Source organism: Patiria miniata, unplaced genomic scaffold, assembly GCF_015706575.1.
Source record: "Patiria miniata isolate m_02_andy unplaced genomic scaffold, ASM1570657v1 HiC_scaffold_21, whole genome shotgun sequence".
NCBI classification, from domain to species: Eukaryota; Metazoa; Echinodermata; class Asteroidea; order Valvatida; family Asterinidae; genus Patiria; species Patiria miniata.
Genome location: NW_024037060.1, coordinates 1,577,978 through 1,597,717, shown reverse-complemented (window position 1 = coordinate 1,597,717; position 19,740 = coordinate 1,577,978). Strand labels below are relative to the sequence as shown.

Here is a 19,740-nt window from a genome sequence, read left to right as displayed (position 1 = left end):
TATTTTTTTTTATTGTAGAGTAGACCCATATAATTATATCATAATGACAAACTCCCATTCTTTTGTAATGTGCGTTTATATGTTTATAAAACTGAAATTCATCGAGTAATTTGTTGGTCGGCGAGCGCATAATTGAAATCAACAGTCGTCGGGTTCTTCGTAAAATCAGAAAAATCGTGACGTAATAAACAGGACTCGTTTATACTACGCTGCATAGGGAGTCCTGTTTATTACGTCACGATTTACTATGTTTTGTTTGCTGCCCACAACGACGACTTTTACACAATTTGCACGTTCGGGTCGAAACAGGACCTGAAAAACAGCTCTCAAAATTACATTTTGTATTCATTTCATGACAGAAACAATAGTCGTTTTTATTTCATCACACCTTAGGCTACATATACCCGATAGCGCGAACCATGCACACTGCCATCTCCATCACCGATGACGAAGATGCGGCAGCCATGGTAGCCAATGCAGACAGCATTCCTCCAGCCATGGTCAGCTTGCGTGGGTCACATGACTTCACCAAAGCACCTACGAAAGGTCATGCGTTTGTAGTGTCCAACTTGTTCATAAATCTTCTGGAGGGGTCAAACTCATCAATGATGGGTGTATAGTCATAGTTCCAAAAAATACAATTTCTTAGCGAAGGTTGTTATCTACTTTAAGCACTGTTTAGATCGGATTGAAAGGATTCACTTCTCACCGGCTATGATCATACCGAACCCCAGGGAGGCTCTGTAGGCGAGACCAGCGGCAGCTGTGGTAGTAGAGAAGCGCTGGAAAAACTGAGGTATGAAGACCCCCAACTTGGAAAGTAAAGATTAGTCTCAGGGTGAGAAAAACATGTAATATAATTTATGTTAAATTCAACCAAAATTTGTAGTCATACAAGACCAATTTGGTCTTGAATGACTACAAGTTTTGGTTGAATTTAGGAGAAATTCTAACCCAAACAATTGGTTATAGAACAACCCAAGTTTGGGTAGTTCCAGTTTTCACCCTTTCTTTGGTAAAATTAACCCAGGCAATTTTTCAGTGCGTGGAATTTAATTGCCTTTAAGTTTTTAATTTAATTTTAAATGTTTTAAATAAACACGAAGTTTAAAAGCTAATGAAATCCTGTTCTGTCTCGTTGTTAGACAATGGTTGGTTAGACAATGGTTTCTGTCTTAAGACGCACCGTTGGAAATTTCCGTTGGTAGTTCGGGTTTTCTTATTCGGCGATGAGCGCGCAAGCGTTGACACGACGCACACGCGTACGCGGTTGCTATAATTCGTCGGATCGGTGCGCGACATCGCGTAGCTGTAATCGGCTCAGTGAGAACGTGTCTCGGACGCTGAATTCAGGCCCAATTTAAAACATGATTCAGCACCTTTTGATTTGAAATTGAGATCCTACAATGTTGTTTTTCTCGAAATATACAGTTGAAGCTGAGCTGAAACTTCGTCAGGTTAGTTGTTCAGCACCCTTCTTTAGATTCTGAGCACTTTTGTTGCTTCAAACGAACAAAATGCACAAATTACAGTTGATGTACTATACCTTTAAATCGTAACATGTTCAAATTCGCAGCAGACATGTACATAATCCGCAAACATTATAATCTATCTCATCCGCCATGCAAAGCTTTAAGTTATATATGTGTTCTATTTTGCACGTTGTCTGTGGGTATTAGCAGATTGGTGATTGCTCAGTATGTTGATAAAGACATGAACTTTGACACAGCCAGAGTATGTCATGGGAAAGATATTTGTAGGGCCATCGCAGATTTGTCCTTGACAAAAATATCATAGGATAACAAGTCATTTTCAAAATGTTTAAAATGGCGGCCATTGCATGTTATTCTATGATATTTTTTTCCAAAGGACAAATCTGCAATGGCCCTACATAGCCAAATATCTTTTCCATGTCATACTCTGACAGTCTGACTGCATGTGTGCCAAATTCCATGCTTTTATCATCAAATGAACAACTCCATCATACTTTGCACCAATGGTTTTAAGTCCCCCACCGCACCCACCTCCACCCCTAATAAATCCGATTAAAAATCAATTAATGCAAAAAACCTTCCATATGTTTTCTACTTTTTAATGTTTTTCCCATGCAAGTACAAACCCTGAGTTAATGAGTGTTAAAATCTCCTTCAATAAAATGGAAAGCACTGTTCAAGAAATTATAAGCATGTGTCAACAAAATCAACCAACAACTGCTGACTTCAGGAAATGTGAACATTGTGTGGAACTCATACCCTGACTTGAACCTACATTTTTTCTTGGCAATGAGGAACACCTTGATTTCAAAGCTGTAATATCTTACTTATTCAATTAACACTTATTTTTTTAGTTAAATGTGCTTATTATAAATTACCATGCTCACAATGAGAATTACTGCCCCTCCAACAAAACCTGAACATTTCACCTCTAAACCCTGCAAGTTGTATAGAATCATACAACAAATGTTGAATGTAATTGACTTGAATCTTGTGTGCAACATAATTTTGATATCGAACTCGACTTATCTTGCAATCGTTTATCTGCAAGAAGAAAAACAAATAATGAAATATTATGAATACAATAAAACGGAGTATTTTACCACAGCAAAGGGTCAGAGTCCATTTGTGAGTGCAATATTTTTATGTTACTTCATGAAAAATGTAAGCTAAAAACCCTTCCAAATTTATACGTGCAACATTGAAGTATACCAACCGACAAGGAGGAGGGGGGGGAGGGGCGTCTGTCGACAATTCGCCATATGTTATTACCCATTTGTCCCCAACTTGGATGCAACCATTTTTATTTTCTGGCATCTCGGTAAAGTTATTGATCGTAATACGCACGCGTGAAACATATCACGTGAACGAATAAATATGTCACCTGATGCGGAATAACTTCTTATATTCCACTGCTGTCGGGGTGGTTTCGCTATATAGCCAACCTCGTTTTCATGGGTACGATCTCGCTGCGCCATGTTGTTTCCCATCATGCCTCGCGCGATCTTGGGAACGCGCACGCGCCCGTGGAGTCGAGGCTGCGCTATAGCGTGCTGCGCTAAAACCCTCTGGTCTGAATGCTGCAGGATTCGGGTTTGAAATCGAGGAAGAATTTTACATTTTCATTTTTTTTCCCCAAAAAGTGAATTTTCTATTCGAAATTGTGTTTAATCAAGTCCCGAGTCCAGGGCCCAGGTGAGAACAGTTATTAGATAACTGATGGGGCTACGTACCCTGGTAAAATAAAACGATAAATAAAATGATCGATAAAATAAATTTCTCCCTTTTCTTCTCATTATATGCATGGCAGTAGTGCTGCACGTCGGTATAGGTAATGCCCCGCCCCTTTTTTGTACACGTTCTATGGGATTGTGGGGGGCGGTGTGAGGAGGGAATGAGGAGGGATTTTGCGGTCAGTTAAAAGGTACCGGATGTATTGTGTAGGGATTATATATGAATTTGTTTGTCATATTTTGGATGAATGGTATAGGTTTAAGATGGCTGTTAGAACAATAGGCCCATTATGCTTAGCAAAACAACATTAATTAGGATAACCTATAAGATGCTTATAATAACTCTACTGTATAAAGTGTATACGGTACGTCTAAATGATAAAATCATTCAATGCATGAAATGGGTCACTTAATAGCTCGCTCATTGCGCATGGGATGTACATGTACATGTATAAGCCTCTGTGACCATCACTTGCAATGAATGCATCGGACCATTTCGTTTATACAGCAAACAGCGCTTGGCAAGCTTACAAAAGGCGCGGTATAATCGTCACAGTTATATAATCGCTTCAATGACCTTGCACTGTTAACATCGACGGTATCCCAGCGGTGAATGGAGTCAGACGTTACTAGCGTTATTATAGGATTTGCTTGACCATTTTTTACACGTTCTGTGAGCAAAAGTTGCGGGAGGGAAGGGGGAGAAGGAAGTGCTGAGGTATGTATATTGGGCCAGGTTTGTCAACAGATGAATTGAATTACAAAAGAATAGAGAATTTAAAGGAAGTCTATTCACAGAGTATTTCTTTTTAGTGATTATTGAAGAATTTATTTATCATTATGATGCATACATGTGCATAGTTGTCTACGGAGAGTAAATATATCAGAAGTAGGGAAATATGTACGATACTTATGTCCATACGCTTGTAATACATTATAAAACGATGTATTCACACATCTCACTGGTGTCGAGCACATGGATTTTACGTCTTTTGGATTATTTCCGCTACAGTGAACTGCTCAGTAACTTGGAAAGTCGTGGTGTGTACCGCCAACGAAACCGTGAATGAAGTCAGTCTCTATAAAGCGCCCAAGGCCTAATACAATTGTCTATCTTACGTATGAGGCCTATTGTAGTTGTCCACAAAACTGTCCACTTTATAATTTCAGACCTGTAACTAATAATATTGTCTTTTGTACCTGACATATACCGGTTTACAATAAACTGTCGATGAGAACTTCCAAATGTTGAAATCTACATGCACACATGCTCTTCTTCTTATAGCAGTTCAATCGTCAGCGATCACAATGTAACATGATACATGTAGTATGAACTTAATTATTCCTCGATCTAAGGTATGAAATAACAATAAAGAATGACTGCAAAGAGTGGCTAATGAAGTTGCTATTTTATATATTATTTTCTTTTCGACAAGACGCTTCTCTATTATTTTGAAAATGACAATAATCTTCTTCTTTTTTCCCGAAAACTATTGAAGTCTTTAATCATCACTGTCCAGCGTTTTCTTCGTCTTCATCTTGTTGGAACAGGCCGTCAAATGTGTTACGGTGTTTAGGCATTATCCTGTTCAGAGCCCTATTCACGTCCATGCCTGTATTCAATTTTCCTTGGATGTCTTCCACACTTTCTTGATGAGTGCCATTATCTTTCAGATGTATGTAACTCGACAAAAAACCTTTCTACTTGTTGAAAAAGATTCGCTTGACTGCCCAAAGGGTCTTTCTGTTGGCCTTTTCCTTTGCCTGATCTTTACTCATATCCCCGCTGATGTATTTTTCATATTTTGCACTCCACATCTCATCGGTGGCTTCTAGGGACTCTTTCAACCAGTCTCGATATGCGGTGTTGTCTTCCAAATCAGAACTAGACTCATCTTCATCAGAATGATTCGTCATCTTCCACCTCCGTTGTGGATTCCGAATCATTCTCCTTAAGATCTTCGTCTTCATCATACGTAGATTCAGTTTCATAGTTTTCCATTTCCGGATCTTCAAATCTACGGCTTTTAAATTCAGGTTCAGAATTATCCACCTCAACTTCCTCTATGTTAGATTCATCTTCAGCATGTGCATTTTCGGTATGTCTCAAGAGGTTATATCTCCGTCCAAAGCGTTTGTCACACTGGTGACAAGCATAATGGGCCTATTGTTCTAACAGCCGTCTTAAACCTATAGGCCTACCATTCATCCAAAATATGACAAACAAATTCATATATATCCCTACACAATACATCCGGTAATCCTCTTACCTTTTAACTGACCGCAAAATCCCTCCTCATTCCCTCCTCACACCGCCCCCACAATCCCATAGAACGTGTACAAAAAAGGGGGCGGGGCATTACCTATACCGCCGTGCAGCACTACTCATGGCTCTTGAGGATTTTTTTTAAGGTAAGTTATAACTCCGAGAACCATTCCGTTACCAACTGACGCATGCGCATTATGGTCGTTGACTGTAATTGGTTGCCATGCAGGCCTATAGGGACTGGATTTGAGCACTCTGAACGTGACAATATATGTACGTTATTCACAACGTAACATTGCAATCCCATCATCAATCGGCCTAATTGCCACAAAAATCACATGCTTCACTGCAGATTAATTGCCCACGTTTTCACAGTGACGTATTTTATTAATCAGTACATCGTGAAAAGTTACCTTTCAACCGAGGATTCAAGGACTCTCGCAGCACGTTGTAACTCCACCATGCGCCAGTCTTGACTGTTGTACAGTCATTTTCGAGATCGTTCTCTATAGGCAACATTGGGCAATACTTACCCATTTCGAGGCAACATTTACCCATTTGAGATGCATTTGCATATGTTGTTGTATACTTTACAAGGTCCACTTGACTTAGTATCAAGGAAAATGTGCTTTCTTACGCTAACGTTATTTACAATTTGAACGTTTTTGGTCTCACAAGTTAAAAGGTCAAAATTTCCTTTTGAAGGTATATACTTACTTTCGTACCCAATACAAGTTTTCTCAGCAAGTTTTGACACTTCTTTTTTTAGAGTGTAACTTGTTCTGACGCCCAGCACCTTGAGGGTCTCCAACATTCAAGATGGGTTCCCCTTCGTTGAATCACCATACCACTACCGACTCCTCCTCTTTCATCCTGCCCCGTCTGCAAGGCGTCGGCAAGGTGGCCAGCTTGGCTTTCAATGAGAAGATAAAGCAACTGATGGCCCAGGGGAAAACCATTTATCACTTTGGCTTCGGTGAATCTCCGTTCCCCGTACCGGAAGGGGCCCGTCGAGCTCTGGCGCAACACGCTGGGGAAAACTCCTACCTTCCTGTTGCAGGTACAGTAAGCAGAACTATCGCTCTGAAGGTTGTTTTTCTTACCACAAAGCAAAATCAGCTTAATCGGTTTAACAATATATACAGCTCATGGCTCCTAACAAGGGGTGTTGCAATAAGCGACAAAACCTGCTCAGGCAAAACGAACTATAACTCAATCTATGTGCCACACGCACTATTTTAAGAATGCACCAGATAAGAGAACTGAACAAAGTTAGTCTGAGCAAATCTGGGTTTTTTTCCCCAAACAAATATATGGATAGACCGTTGGAAATGTCCCATGTCTTACCTGTAATTTCACAGTCCTTTGTGAACCTGGTTTTGCTAAGCATTACTGCTTGTGCTGAGCTATTTTGTGACGAGCATATACATTTTGTGTTCATCGTGTGTGCATCCAATAGGTTTACTAGAACTGCGCGCCCAAATCTGTGAATTCCACGCTCAGCTGGATGGTCTGATGCATCTGGATCCAAATTTAGTCGTTGTTGCACCGGGAAGCAAACAGCTGATTTACCTGCTATTTTATGTCTTCAATGGTGGTGAGAATAATACGGCACTTCATGATTTTATATGTAAAATATATACAAATGTACATAAAATATGTTGCTGTTGGTGATGCTTTATCTTAGGTGTTGGCTTAAGTGTTGGTGGTGTTGGCGCTGGTTTTGGTTTTGGTGTTGGTTTTATATTTGATGATGGTTTTGGAGTATTTGGTTTTGGTGTTGGATTCGGTGTTGTTTCTGGTTTTGGGTGTTGCCAGTGTTGGTTGTTGATTTAGTGATGGTTCTGGTCGCTTTGGTGTTGCTGGTGTTGGTACTGGTTTTGTTTTAGTGTTGGTGCTGGTTGAGTGTCGTTGACAGGGTTGGTTTTGGTTTTGCTGTTGGCTTTAGTGTTGGTTTTGGTGCTGGTTTTGGTGTTGGTTTTAGTGTTAATGCTGATTTTAGTGTTGTTTTTGGTCTTGGTGCTGGTATTTGGTGTTGCCGGTGTTTGGTGCTGGGTGTTTTGGTATTGGTTTTAGTGTTGGTGCTGGATTTGGTGTTGGTGCTGGTTTTGGTGTTGCCGGTGTTGGCTTTGGTGTTTGCTGCTGGTTTTGGTTTTGGTTTTAGTGTTAATGCTGCTTTTGGTGTTGTTTTTGGTCTTGGTGCTGGTAGTGGTATTGTGTTAATGCTGGTTTTGGCATTGCTGTTGGTTTTGGGTTTGGTGTGATGGTATTGGGTTTGTCAAAGATGTTGTTTGTGTTAATTAGGTGCTGGTTTTGGTTTTAGTTTTGGGGTTTTGGTTTGTGTGTTGGTTTGGTCTCCGGAAGGATTAACTTTTCTTGCACATTTTTATCATGTGATTGTGTCTATTTTGATGCACTTTTCGACTCTGTAACAATGAGACAATAGTATTGTATAATACCTCCTTACTATATTTTTGTTGTACATGTACATAGACTTGCTGATGTTGACACCCAGTTGGAGCACCTACAAGCCAATGATATTTCTGGCCGGCAAACGGGTCTTCACAATGGACTCCAGCATGCAGGATGGCTGGAAACTCACTCCGAAAATCTTGGAAAAGGTAAACGATCCTCCTTTCAGACTATAACGTTCCAGAGTCGCCGCCGAACTAAATTCTTCCCAAGTTTTGAATTATGCTTGACATTGGAAACAATTGGGAGCGACCACACATGTAAGATCAACTGTTGAAGTAATTCGGAAAGACGTATTCTCCACAAACAAGTCTATTTGGATCGACCCAAAACATTCAGCTGATATACTTTTCAGTTCGGCGCAACTCAGGAACGCCAGTCTGTTTTGGGTGTGAATTCATCCTTTTCAAATGCCACTCTTTCCCACAACCCACATTTGTTGCCTATTGGGAATTTTGTGAACTGAACAACTTGTCAGTGATCTGTGAACATCTGGTTTTCCCATAATAGAACATATTACTATGCCAACGAGCAGTAACAGGCAAATCATTTTATTGAAGGTCTATTGACATAGGCACTATACATGTTAAAGTCAACAGAGACATGATCGTATTCCCGAAGGAACATTCAAGTGGTATAGTTTTCTGATGTTTCCAGATACTTGAACGGTAATAAGAAAAACACTAGTTTTCTCTCTTTTCAAATATTTGTTTTTGGGTGTGGTTTAGTTTTTACAAGGGCAAGGCTTTTTCCAGAATAATAATGCGTAAATGAATGAATGTGTTAATTTTTAGATAAATAACTTTCTTTATATATTTTGAACAATGATGATTGCCTAGTTACTTTTTTTTTTAACTCAAATTCACATTTTTGTGTTGCCCATTCCACATTCCGATCCTAGGCAATTTTGGCAAGTAACACATCCACAAATCGTCTGTTGATTTTCTGCAATCCAGATAATCCAAGTAAGTAAAAAATCAATGTCCACTTCATAGTAAAATGGAGACATTCTACTGCCTCTTGTTTATTATCAGTATTGTATAAACTGAATGATTAACATCTCCTATAACCTCGTATAATATTCATCTGTGTTCAGAACATCACACTGTCAATATCGTGATTCATGGCATCGGAACATAGGTTAAAATAGTAACTGAAAATGTTTTGTCTAACAAACATTACAGATCGATAAAATGGGCCTAATTCTTGAAAGATAATTTTAATAGGGAACAACTCAAAAAGTAAATAACCTGAGTGCGTTGTGTACATATAGATCTATACTATTACAACAACGAAATGTGTAAATTTGTTTGGCTTCTTTCTCCCATTGATCAGCTGGCATCAGCTACACTGAAGCTGATCTGAAGGCATTGAGGTAAACATTCACTTTTTGGTTTTTTTTAATTTTCCTATCAGTTATCAGTTTTACAATCGAAAGACATTTGAAATTGAGATATACAATACATTCATTTATATCGTCCGTGTAAGACGCTGGGATTGCCCACAGGAGGAGCAATATATCCTTTGTCATATTTCATTTGGCCAGCTTGTGACTTGACTTGCGAAGGAGTTTTGAGGGATCTACTACCCACAAAGAACCTATAACAGTCGAAAACCAATTAATAAAGGTACACTGCATGTGAGTTTTGGAATATTTTCAAATTACCTCTTAAGTCAGATAACCAATCTACCATACAAACTTTATTTCATTCAAATCGATGCTTTGGCACAAACGCTTTTATACATGTACTTCATCGAACTCAAGGGTTAAAAAATCGTCTTGGGCCACTTTCCTTGAAAGTGAGAAAGCGCAGTTAGAGAAACACACAAAGGATGGGTCAAAAGTGTTAGTGCAGCTTATCAGTTTATCATTTGGAAAAAGGGTGTGTTTTTTTGGAAGACCAGGAGATATAGATACAAAAAGTGGCTCAAGTTGTTTTCAAGTCCCGTATTGGGATTGATGTATCTTTTGAACAAAACATTCTAATGAAACCAACTAAAAAGCATTTGGAAGACTAATTATTCTACTCAGCAATACATAAGACACGATTTTGAATACTACCCCCACTTTTCTGAAAACATCATGCCCGATTCGACTGTTAGGTCTTTTTTGTGGGACAACCTGTAAAACAGTGTTTGAAGCCTTCCTGTTTTCTCTCACAGTGTAGTTCTTCGCAAGCACAACGTGATTGTTTTGAGTGATGAGATCTACGGACACTCACAGTATGAGGGAGACTTTCTGAGTCTGGCAAAGGTGATTAATACAAGTGTACTCTGACCCCATCAGTGGGCAAATTAATGCATGTAGATGGATGCATTATCAACAACTATTCCACTAAAAAATGAAGTTTGAAGAACGCAAACTGTTTCCTGGGACCGCCAACCCTGCCAGACCATTTAAAGTCCACCACAACTTTATATGAAGGTGGCAGAATTTAGGTAATGAATTTTTGTGCATGTTTTCAAGCGGAAGTATCGCTCTTTTTCAAATTTGTTTTATTTTTTTATGTTGTCTTAAAGTATTACCCAGAAGGCACCATTATATCCAGCGGCCTGTCCAAGTGTTTCAGTGCGGGAGGTTGGCGGGTGAGTCTCTGCAAGGGCGGATCCAGGGTGCCAAAGGGGGCCATGCCCTCCCCCCCCCCCTAAAAAAAAACACCCCGAAACCCTTTTTTATTTCGTTTCTATGTGACGTCACAATAAAGGCAGGCAATGAGTAAACCACCATCTTTTCCTAAAAAAAAACATAGATTAAAGTGGTCAGAAATTACCTAAGATCGCACCACAGAGCATCTAGAATCCAATTTGTTTTTGGGTAGGCCTATCCACTAACTAATTACTCAGTTGCAAGTAACCTGTTACCATGTACTGATATAAACAAAAAGTTTCATGACAATTACATATAAGAAACTCGATGAAAACATATTGTGAAAGAGTGCAACTCTGAGGGATGTATAACATAATGTTAAGGGTACACACGCGGTGTGTGCCATGTGAAATAAAAGCCCTTTTGCTTATGAGTTATCACATATTTGTCGAGCACGTAAATTTGCGAAGCTAATTTTGGCACATTGGGCAATGCTGTTACATTAGTTTATATAGAATAGCCGCTTGCAAGCGTCTTTGACATGCGTATAGATTCCGTGATTAGTTGTGCCAAACAAGCCTGCATCTTGAGCTCCAGATTCTGACCATTCAGCGGGCGCCTATCTAGCGGGTTGTCCGTAAGCATATTGTTGTAGTACAAAAACATGGCAGCCAATTGACCAATCAACAGCTAGCTTAGGTCGAATTTCTGCTCGAAATAACGTCACAATTTCTAAAATCGACTCCGCATGGCTGGCGCGCGGGGTCGCATAACATTTGCATGCTCGCATGATTATATATATCAGACGATACGGAGCTTGCGCTGGCTCCGTTGAACTACCGTGACACTCAGACAACTTCGACATTCTCTGTCTGTGTTGTTGTTCGGCAGTGTGGCTATAGTATTTACCCCAAGGAGTTGGGTGCACTCTACCAGACAGTCTGCGGTGCATCCAGTCAAACCTACTCCTGTACTGCTGCTCCAATGCAATATGCTGCTATCCATGTAAGTTTAGTGCTCATACTTTGGGTCACGGGTGGTGGAACATATCTGTATTGAGGTATTATATGAGGTACCCGCTGCTATGTACATCAGATTCGAACCGGCCAACCGATCCCGTTAGCTCGGTGGTCGAGTGGTAAGACATCTGCACTAGAAAGCAGGAGGTCGTGGGTTCGAGTCCCACCCGAGTGATTTTTTCCAACTTTCACTCGGGAGGTAACACACTGAGTATACAGTGTTTAAAAAAGAAGTCGGTGAAGGGCAAAACCTAATTTGATTTGTATTGAGGTAGTTTTCGTGAGCAATTTAACTCATTAAAGCCTGTTACAACTTCTGATAATGTAATCCATGTAACCAACGGATAACGTATCACCAACCGATAATGTAACAACAGTTGACCGATACTGTATCACTATAACCGATAATGTAACATAAACTTGACTGATAGTGTAGTACATTCTACTACATTATGGTTAATTTTTGTTACGTAATAGGTTAGTGATACAGTATCGGTCAATTGTTTGTTACATTATCGGTTGGTGATACGTTATCCGTTGGTTATTACATTATCAGTTGTAACGAAGCCACACGTTAAGTTGAAGTTACACGTAACGTGACATACTGTACACCCTTCTTACCATTTGCGCCACTGTCTTACTATCGGTAGTAAACAATATACGAAAGTTTCTTCCCTAGGCAGGGTTGTTGCAGTCCAATCCACCCTTGTAATCCACCCTTTGTGTATAATATACACAAAGGGTGGACTGGACATTATGTAGAGCATGGTGATGATCAAACACCATAGCTGACCACTATATGACACATCCGAGGCGTTCCACATCTTGCAATAAAAACCTAAATACAGGGCGAGTAAAAAAAAAGAAACCCAAATGTCGGGACTATTGTTTTAGTGAAGTTTCAAAATCTAGGATATGAAAGCCAAATTCATAGGCTTTCTTTTAGGACAGGAATCATTCCAATCACTCATGACATGTATTTTTCAAGTTACGGAATTGTAAACACAACCACCGTTTTTAAGTTCTGTCCACGGATCACAAAAAAGGTGTGCGTTCTTTCAGCAAAACGAAAACAATTCACACATGTGATTTGGTTTCGTTTTGCTGAAGGAACACTTACCTTTTTGTGATCCTTGGACAGAACTTTGAAACGTTTTTTTTTTACCCACCCCGTATTTGAATTTGTATAAAAAAAACATCGGGATAGTAGCCAGAGTAGTTTGTGTTTAATTTCTAATTTCCTTCGACTTTACCTCATGATTACGTTCGTCAGCTTTTGAAACTGGATGAAGAGACGAAGGAATACCTCAAAGGCTGCCGATGCATTATGGGAGCTGTGGCTAAGTTCTGTCACCGGTGAGGATCATTTTTAAGAGACTGCGTGAAACTGAAATTGGAATCATCGGAATGAAAGTTTGAAGGCCACATGTTGATTAAAATTGTGTGAAAAGCGAGTTAGAAAATAGTTTTCTTTTCACAGACCATTTTATTGAAACTTGTTCCCTTCTTTTGCTTTCTTGCAGACACATTGATTTGAGTGATTTTTTTTTAATAAAACGGAACCAATTAAAAAGGTATAATTTAGGTTGAAAGAGGTTTGAAAATTACATTGTATGTTATCAGAAATGGGGACTAGAAAAACAGAATGTAAAATGACAGTTTTTCTTGCGTGTTCCTACTCTTCCTATGTTTTACTGCAGACACTTTTCTGTCTTTGAAATGACCAAGTTGGATTGGGGTATGTGTGCAGACTTTACAGGAAACACCAATTTGATTCTGGTTATGCAGGGAATTGACAGGTTGTGGCATCAAGGCAATTATGCCTGTGGCCGGCTACTACATTTTCCCAGACTTTGAGGTCTTGCGTGCCGTCTTGGAGGCCAGAGGCATACAGACCTGTGAACAAATGTGCGAGGCACTCTTCAAAGAAGGAAACGTGGCCGTGAGTTTCTCTCCATTCCTTTGAAATGTTTTAAGTTTTCACGCTCCTTTTACTAATTTTCATTCTGTGGGAAACACAATTTAGAGCCAAAATGGACCAATATTCTGCTCAAAAGTGCAGCTGCTTCATTAAATTGAGTTGGGTAGAAAGGGATCTTGGCTATAGGCAGAGCTGGGCTGACTTGACTAGGCTGGTACGGGCTAGGCTTTGATGGGCTATAGGATTGATTGGGTTTGACTCGTTCAGACTGGGCTGGCCTGAGTGAACAAGGGCGGATCCGGGGGGGGGGGCCAAAGGAGGCCATGCCCCCCCCCCAAAAAAAAAACGAAACCAATTTTTTTTTTTTTATATGTGACATCGCAATAAAGGCAGGCAATGAGTACACCACCATCTTTTCCTCAAAAAAACATTGGTTAAAGTGGTCAGAAATTGCCTCAGATCGCACCACAGAGCATCTAGAATCCAAAAAAATTTCGGGGCCCTTAAGCGGGCCCCGAACCCCACGCCGTAATTTTGTTGACCTGCTTTTTGGGGGGAACACAAATTTTTTTGGCCCCCCAAAAATTGTGTTCTGGATCCGCCCTTGTGAGTGAAGGGGGGGGGGTAGATGCTGGGTTGGACTAGGCTGGGCTGGCCTGATGAGGTGGCTTGGGCCGGCCTGAGACTTTGCTGGGCTTGATTGAGCTGGGCTAGACTGACCTGGGCTGATTAGGGCCTAGAAGAGTTGAGCTCCTTGACTTGGCTGGGCTAGGTTGCACTGGTGTTTTAGGGCTGGGTATTGTAAGTGGCCTAGCGGACCGGGTTGGCATGGCATGCCTGGGCCGGGCATAACATGGCTGGGCTGGGCTGGCCTGGGTGGCTGGCCTGGGCAGGGTTGGTCTAGGGCAGGATTTGATTGGGTCTTTGTTTGGCTGGGCTAGACTGGCCTGGAAGTTATTACAGGATTGAGCTGTTATATTGTCTGGACTTGGATGGGTTGGGCTGGGCTAAGCTGATAGGGCTGGACTGGTTGGGATCGGCAGGGCAAGGCAGAGGCAGGGCTGGGCGGGATTGTCTTGGCTGCACTGGAATGGGACGGGCTGAGCTAGCCTGGTTGGGCTGGTGGAGCTTTGCTGGGTTTAGTTGGGCTATGCTTATTCTGGCTTGGGGCGGGCATGGCTATTGTCCTGTCATGTTGCAACAGACTTATTACATCTATTAACCTAAGTATTGTTTCTCACTCAAAGCATGACCCTACGTTATATTTGAATTCCATTCTCTTTGTTTATTTGGACTGACTCTACCATCTGCTTTCCAGTTGATGGCCGGAGGCCCAGCTTTCATGCGACCTTTGACAGAGTTCACCGTGCGTCTGTGCTTTGTGAATTTTGATGGCGGGGCAGCGCTGGAAGGCTGGAAGCTCCAGGGTTGCAAGGAAAAACTGGATCAGGATTTCCTGGATAAGTACTGCAGTCCAGTGGTCCAAGGGATTAAGGTAATAAACTTGTTCTAAACTCTGTGGGGAAAATGCCAACATCCATTAACATATGAAACGTACAAGAAGCACAACTTCAAGCCAAACAGGCGTATGAATGAAGTGTTAATTAAAGTCAATGCATATATAGTCATAGTCAATCAGTCATTTTATCTGTCTTTTCAACAGGCTATTGTATCCTGGGTAGAAAAGCAACTGGCGTAGCTGTAGTCACTCCAGTGGCTTATTGCCTGATGTCTGCAGGTGTTTACAGGAAATCGAAGGTTATCTTGTGGACTTTTACATTGCAGCATTTTGCACTCGGTGCACGGGTATCTTTCCAATTTCAATGCTTTCACTCAAGGTACAGCTCTGTTGTTCTCACATTTACAATACATGTGCATGCATAACCTTGCGCAATAGATTTTCTCTTAATCTAAATCAACGTTAAATACAATTATCCATATACAGGTACAATCAATATTGCTTTGTAATTTTAATTTGTGTACTATACATATATTCTTACTTTTATTTTGTTAATGATTGAAGTGCACTAAATTATAATGTCCTACTTTTTCTACACCCATTAACATGAAAGACAAACACGAATTGAATTATAAGTATACATAACACGTGATATAAAATGTACCAAAAAATACGAAATGCACAGGCAATTCTTAAATTAATTAAAACAAATTTCCAAGTAATGTATGCAATGTATTGTATTTTAAATTGTATTCTGAGACTTATTGAAATTACAAGAAATTGTAATTTGTCAGCTTTTCATGATAAATTGTAATTATTGAACTTAGTTCAACTCAATTTGTAACACTCATGACTTGTTTAACAGCACCCATTGCTTTAACGATGTATAATTGTTTATGATTTAACAAAAAAAGTAATGTGATTTTTACACAAAATGATAAGATTTTAATTAAACATCCTTTCATTAAAATTGAATGATAGTGTCAATTTATACACACTTGAGCTACATTGCACACTTGTCTTTTATTACTACACAAACATTATTTTCAGCTTGCTTGTCAAAAAAATGGCATTGGCCGAAATAAATCTGTGGAAATCTGGCAACTCACGAAAAACAGATTTTCCAAATACTTGAAATCTTAGCAGATACAGAAATAACAAAAACCAACAAAAATGTTTCTTGTTTTATCGAAAGTAAATATTTTTAATTTACCGGCCCAATTAATGACTTATTTCAGAAGATTGTGATCAAACAATGACTTTAATCAATATGGAACGTTGGTAACACCGTCCAGTTTTCAGGCCGATGTGTTTTGACCTTGACTTTTGTTATAACACAGCACAATAATTAAACACACCAAATGACTTTAAGCCTCGTATCATTTTGGGTCGACTTCTTGGGACTGTATGCAACAGATGTATATGCAAGAGCCAATCTCAATAAAATTTGGAATGTAGGTTGGCCATTTATCTACAATATGAAATAATTTTTGGTTGCAACGCGGTGACCACAAGAAGGCGCTTACTGCATGTTTGTCCATTTTTGGTAAAAACAGTACTTGGGGCATAATTTCAATCAATTACCTTACAGTACATCCAGCGTCACCGCTAGAGGGCGCTACACCCACCCTTTTGAGGCGAAATCGTTCGGGCCGTTGGAAGGACTGCACCCCAACCTTGTCCCCAGGGTGTCGAACAGTACGCGCCCATCACTACCTGCTCTCTCACCCTGGTATTGGATCATTTGCATGTGCAAGATTTTTGCACACGTATGCAAATGAGGAATAGTGTGGTGCCTTGGATATGCTTTACATTAGCGTTTGTTTTTGTATGCGGTGTCTGGGGTAAAAACAGAGTCAATTCGTCGCAGCACGAGCACGGCGTGAGTTACGAAAACACGATTTTTAAAAATTAAACTGTTACGATCTTATCGAGACAACAAGCAGTATCACATTTCATATTAATATGAACAAGCTGGAAAGGAAATTAGTATTTTCGAGAAGGCGTGGACGAATGATCGCGAAAACACGTACTGCACGTTGTGAATAATAACACCAAGTACACGATAAAAATCCATTACTGGCCAATTGCGGTATCGAATCAGGATACAGGAAGAAAGTTTCCTATCCAGGGTTTACTATTGGAAACGAGGTTGGAAATAAAGTAAGCACTGGGGACGAGGTTGGACTGCACCCACGATCTGCTTAAGCCAGCCCAACTAAATCTAGAACCCATCGGCTGTATATAGGTAGGTACATCTTCGCATCGTTATACATTCCCGTTCTCACGCAACTATGAAAACAAACATGCACAAACAACTTGAAGGAAACCTTTTTGAGCCCCGGCGTGAATGGGAGCAATAACGAATGTCACGTGATGTGAGTTCTACCAATCAAACGACAAGGATCTGTATGCCGGTTATTTAAATCCAAATGAATGTTTACGAATAAGCTCATAATCATCAGCCATAATGGCCGCTTTCTCTATACGAAATTCCAGCGCTTTTAACCCTAAAGGGGCCGGGTTATTTTGACCATCTCTCAGCCGGGGGGGGGGGGGGCGGATTCCGCCCCCCCCCCTAAGATCTCGGCCATCGAGTGACGAAACATTTTGAAACTCAGCACATGCATAGAGCAACTCTTCCTAAACATGCCCAAGAAATTTCATGACTATAGGTCAAAGGATTTTGGAATTATGGTTAATTAATTATTCATATGTATGAATGGCAATTCTGCTCGGTGTACACGACGTATATGCGAAAATTCAGTTTTCACGGCGCGTAGCGCCGGAAAATTTTTCGCTACGTGCTAACCCGTGGTCCGATTTTTATGTTTTTGGTATCAAAAGATGCGCAAAGCTCGAGGCTAAAAAGTCATAACAGCTCGGGTCGCGAAAAAATTTTTTTTAGAAGCTATCGCGGAAAATGTTGAGGGGGGGGGCGGATTCCGCCCCCCCCCCGGCCCCTTTAGGGTTAAGTCCGGCAGGAAATTCCAATGTCCATTCCACTGGTCAGCAATGTGGTTGGACTTCAGCGCAAATTCCCAGTGCGGGACCAAAAGTTCGTTGCAACAAAATAATGGGGGACTACGTAGGACGATCGCGGGCTATTGCCCTAATTACTTCAAGTGAATTTGCTTAAACTCAAACTTTAAATTATTTACGAATTCAACAAAAGTGCTATATTTAAAATGCCTTGTATTATTGAAAGACATGTTTAATAACAGTTTATTAGACAAACACAGACTCAAAGCCAAAAATTAATGGGGGGGGGGGGTACACCCATGTTACGTTCCCTGAGACGCATCTACCATTTTGCACATAATTTTGCACCCAATTCCAATATCAAACATAATTTTAAACAGTTTGAATTTTTAACAAATGCAATCATCGTTAGTTTACATTTTTAATTTTTATAATTCTTTTTTTAAAGACCATGCTTGATTTGAGTTATATTTAATTATCTAATTGAAAACCAATTTATCAAACATATGTTTTGAGAGCATGTTGTATTGATTCGAGTTATATTTTATTCTGAAAAAATTAAACACCAAGTCATCTACATATGTTTTTTAGAACATGCTGTCTTGATTTGAGTTATATTTAATTCTAAAATAATTGAAAACAAAGTCATCAAATGTATTTTTTTAATAGTACGAATAGTACAAACGTCACCCTGGGTGTGCAGTTTTGGCCCTGCTTAAAATATATGCATTCAAAGTGCATTAAAAGTACAATCTTAATTAGCGGTAAATAAAGCCGTTCTTACGTAAGTTTTGCACGAGATTTTTTATTCGTAAGTTGAAATTATGATGCAAACGCTGACTCATATACTACCGTTTGGTGTTGGAATGATTGTTGTGCTCAACATTCCAATTAAACACATAAATAATTAATTCCTTAGCGGGCGGCTTATTATTGAACTCAACTCATTCTTAAGCACAAACAAGGCCCTCTTCTTTGGAATCAGCTTACCCATATACCCTTCTTTCGGACTGTGCATCAATTCAAAAGATATCTAAAAAACCTACTTATTTCCGGTATTATACAAGACGTGCACCCATAATTCGCATTTGTATAAGTCACACTCCATCATAATCAAATGTTATATTGTAAATTAGTACATGTATATTTCAATTTCCTTCAGTTTTTCTACTATTATGCCAAGTAAATAATTAATTAATTAATTTATTGACCACTTTTTTAAATTATAGCTATAATTGTTGTTTATTTCATAAGTTATTCACAAACGGGACCAGGCTCTGTATAAGCTTAGGCTTTTTCCCTGGTTCCCCCATCTGTCACCATATGTTTAATTGATCAAAGTGCTGTACATGTATTAGCATTCTATTAAGTTTAGTTATTGTTGTAGTAAATAATCTGTTGCATTTGCATTATATTAATTTGTGACAAATGGAAAATAAAACAATACAATACAATGCAATACAATACGCAGTGGGGCTGTGAAGGTCGCCGGGTCAATGCACCGTTGTGTGTGACCGCAGAGCATGCAGGGCTTTGATTTTCTGCACATCGGTGGCAAAGTTCACCATATGGTTATTGGTCATTGATAAGTTAATCGAATACTATCTTTTCGCGTTGGAACCGTGCTTGTGCGCGATATTCTAATTAAAGGTCAACTTTGGGGGGGGGGTCTTTAGGCGGTGCCCCCTCCCAAACGCACGGGGTGTGACACTTAAGAATGCGGTTTGTTCCTTGCTCTATGGTTGAACACCCCCACACACTCGCTGCCACCATCAAACCTTGTGTGCGCGATATTGTAATTAAACATC

General features: G+C 39.9%; 1 protein-coding gene across 3 annotated transcripts; it reads left to right on the top strand.

Moving 5' to 3' along the window:
- Window positions 1-421: 421 nt before the first annotated feature.
- LOC119729794 (aspartate/prephenate aminotransferase-like) lies at window positions 422-15,952 on the top strand. 3 transcript variants are annotated; one of them, XM_038202537.1, is made up of 13 exons: window positions 422-796; window positions 6,262-6,552; window positions 6,952-7,089; window positions 7,986-8,113; window positions 8,866-8,929; window positions 9,300-9,339; window positions 10,128-10,218; window positions 10,485-10,550; window positions 11,443-11,556; window positions 12,844-12,926; window positions 13,359-13,512; window positions 14,810-14,986; window positions 15,155-15,952. In XM_038202537.1, exons 2-13 carry the CDS (start codon window positions 6,312-6,314, stop codon window positions 15,188-15,190), a joined length of 1,332 nt encoding a protein of 443 aa, XP_038058465.1. In that variant the 5' UTR covers window positions 422-796; window positions 6,262-6,311; the 3' UTR covers window positions 15,191-15,952. The 3 variants fall into 3 exon arrangements, with proteins under 3 accessions (XP_038058465.1, XP_038058466.1, XP_038058464.1); XM_038202538.1 differs by having other exon boundaries at window positions 422-838; XM_038202536.1 differs by lacking the exon at window positions 422-796 and adding an exon at window positions 3,728-3,944.
- Window positions 15,953-19,740: the final 3,788 nt, after the last annotated feature.

Excerpts from the sequence above, each read along its gene's own strand:
- LOC119729794 (XM_038202537.1), top strand. The coding sequence starts at position 6,312 with ATGGGTTCCCCTTCGTTGAATCACCATACCACTACCGACTCCTCCTCT. Across the intron at positions 8,930-9,299 it reads CTGCAATCCAGATAATCCAA|CTGGCATCAGCTACACTGAA; the intron begins GTAAGTAAAAAA and ends CCCATTGATCAG. Across the intron at positions 14,987-15,154 it reads CAGTGGTCCAAGGGATTAAG|GCTATTGTATCCTGGGTAGA; the intron begins GTAATAAACTTG and ends TCTTTTCAACAG.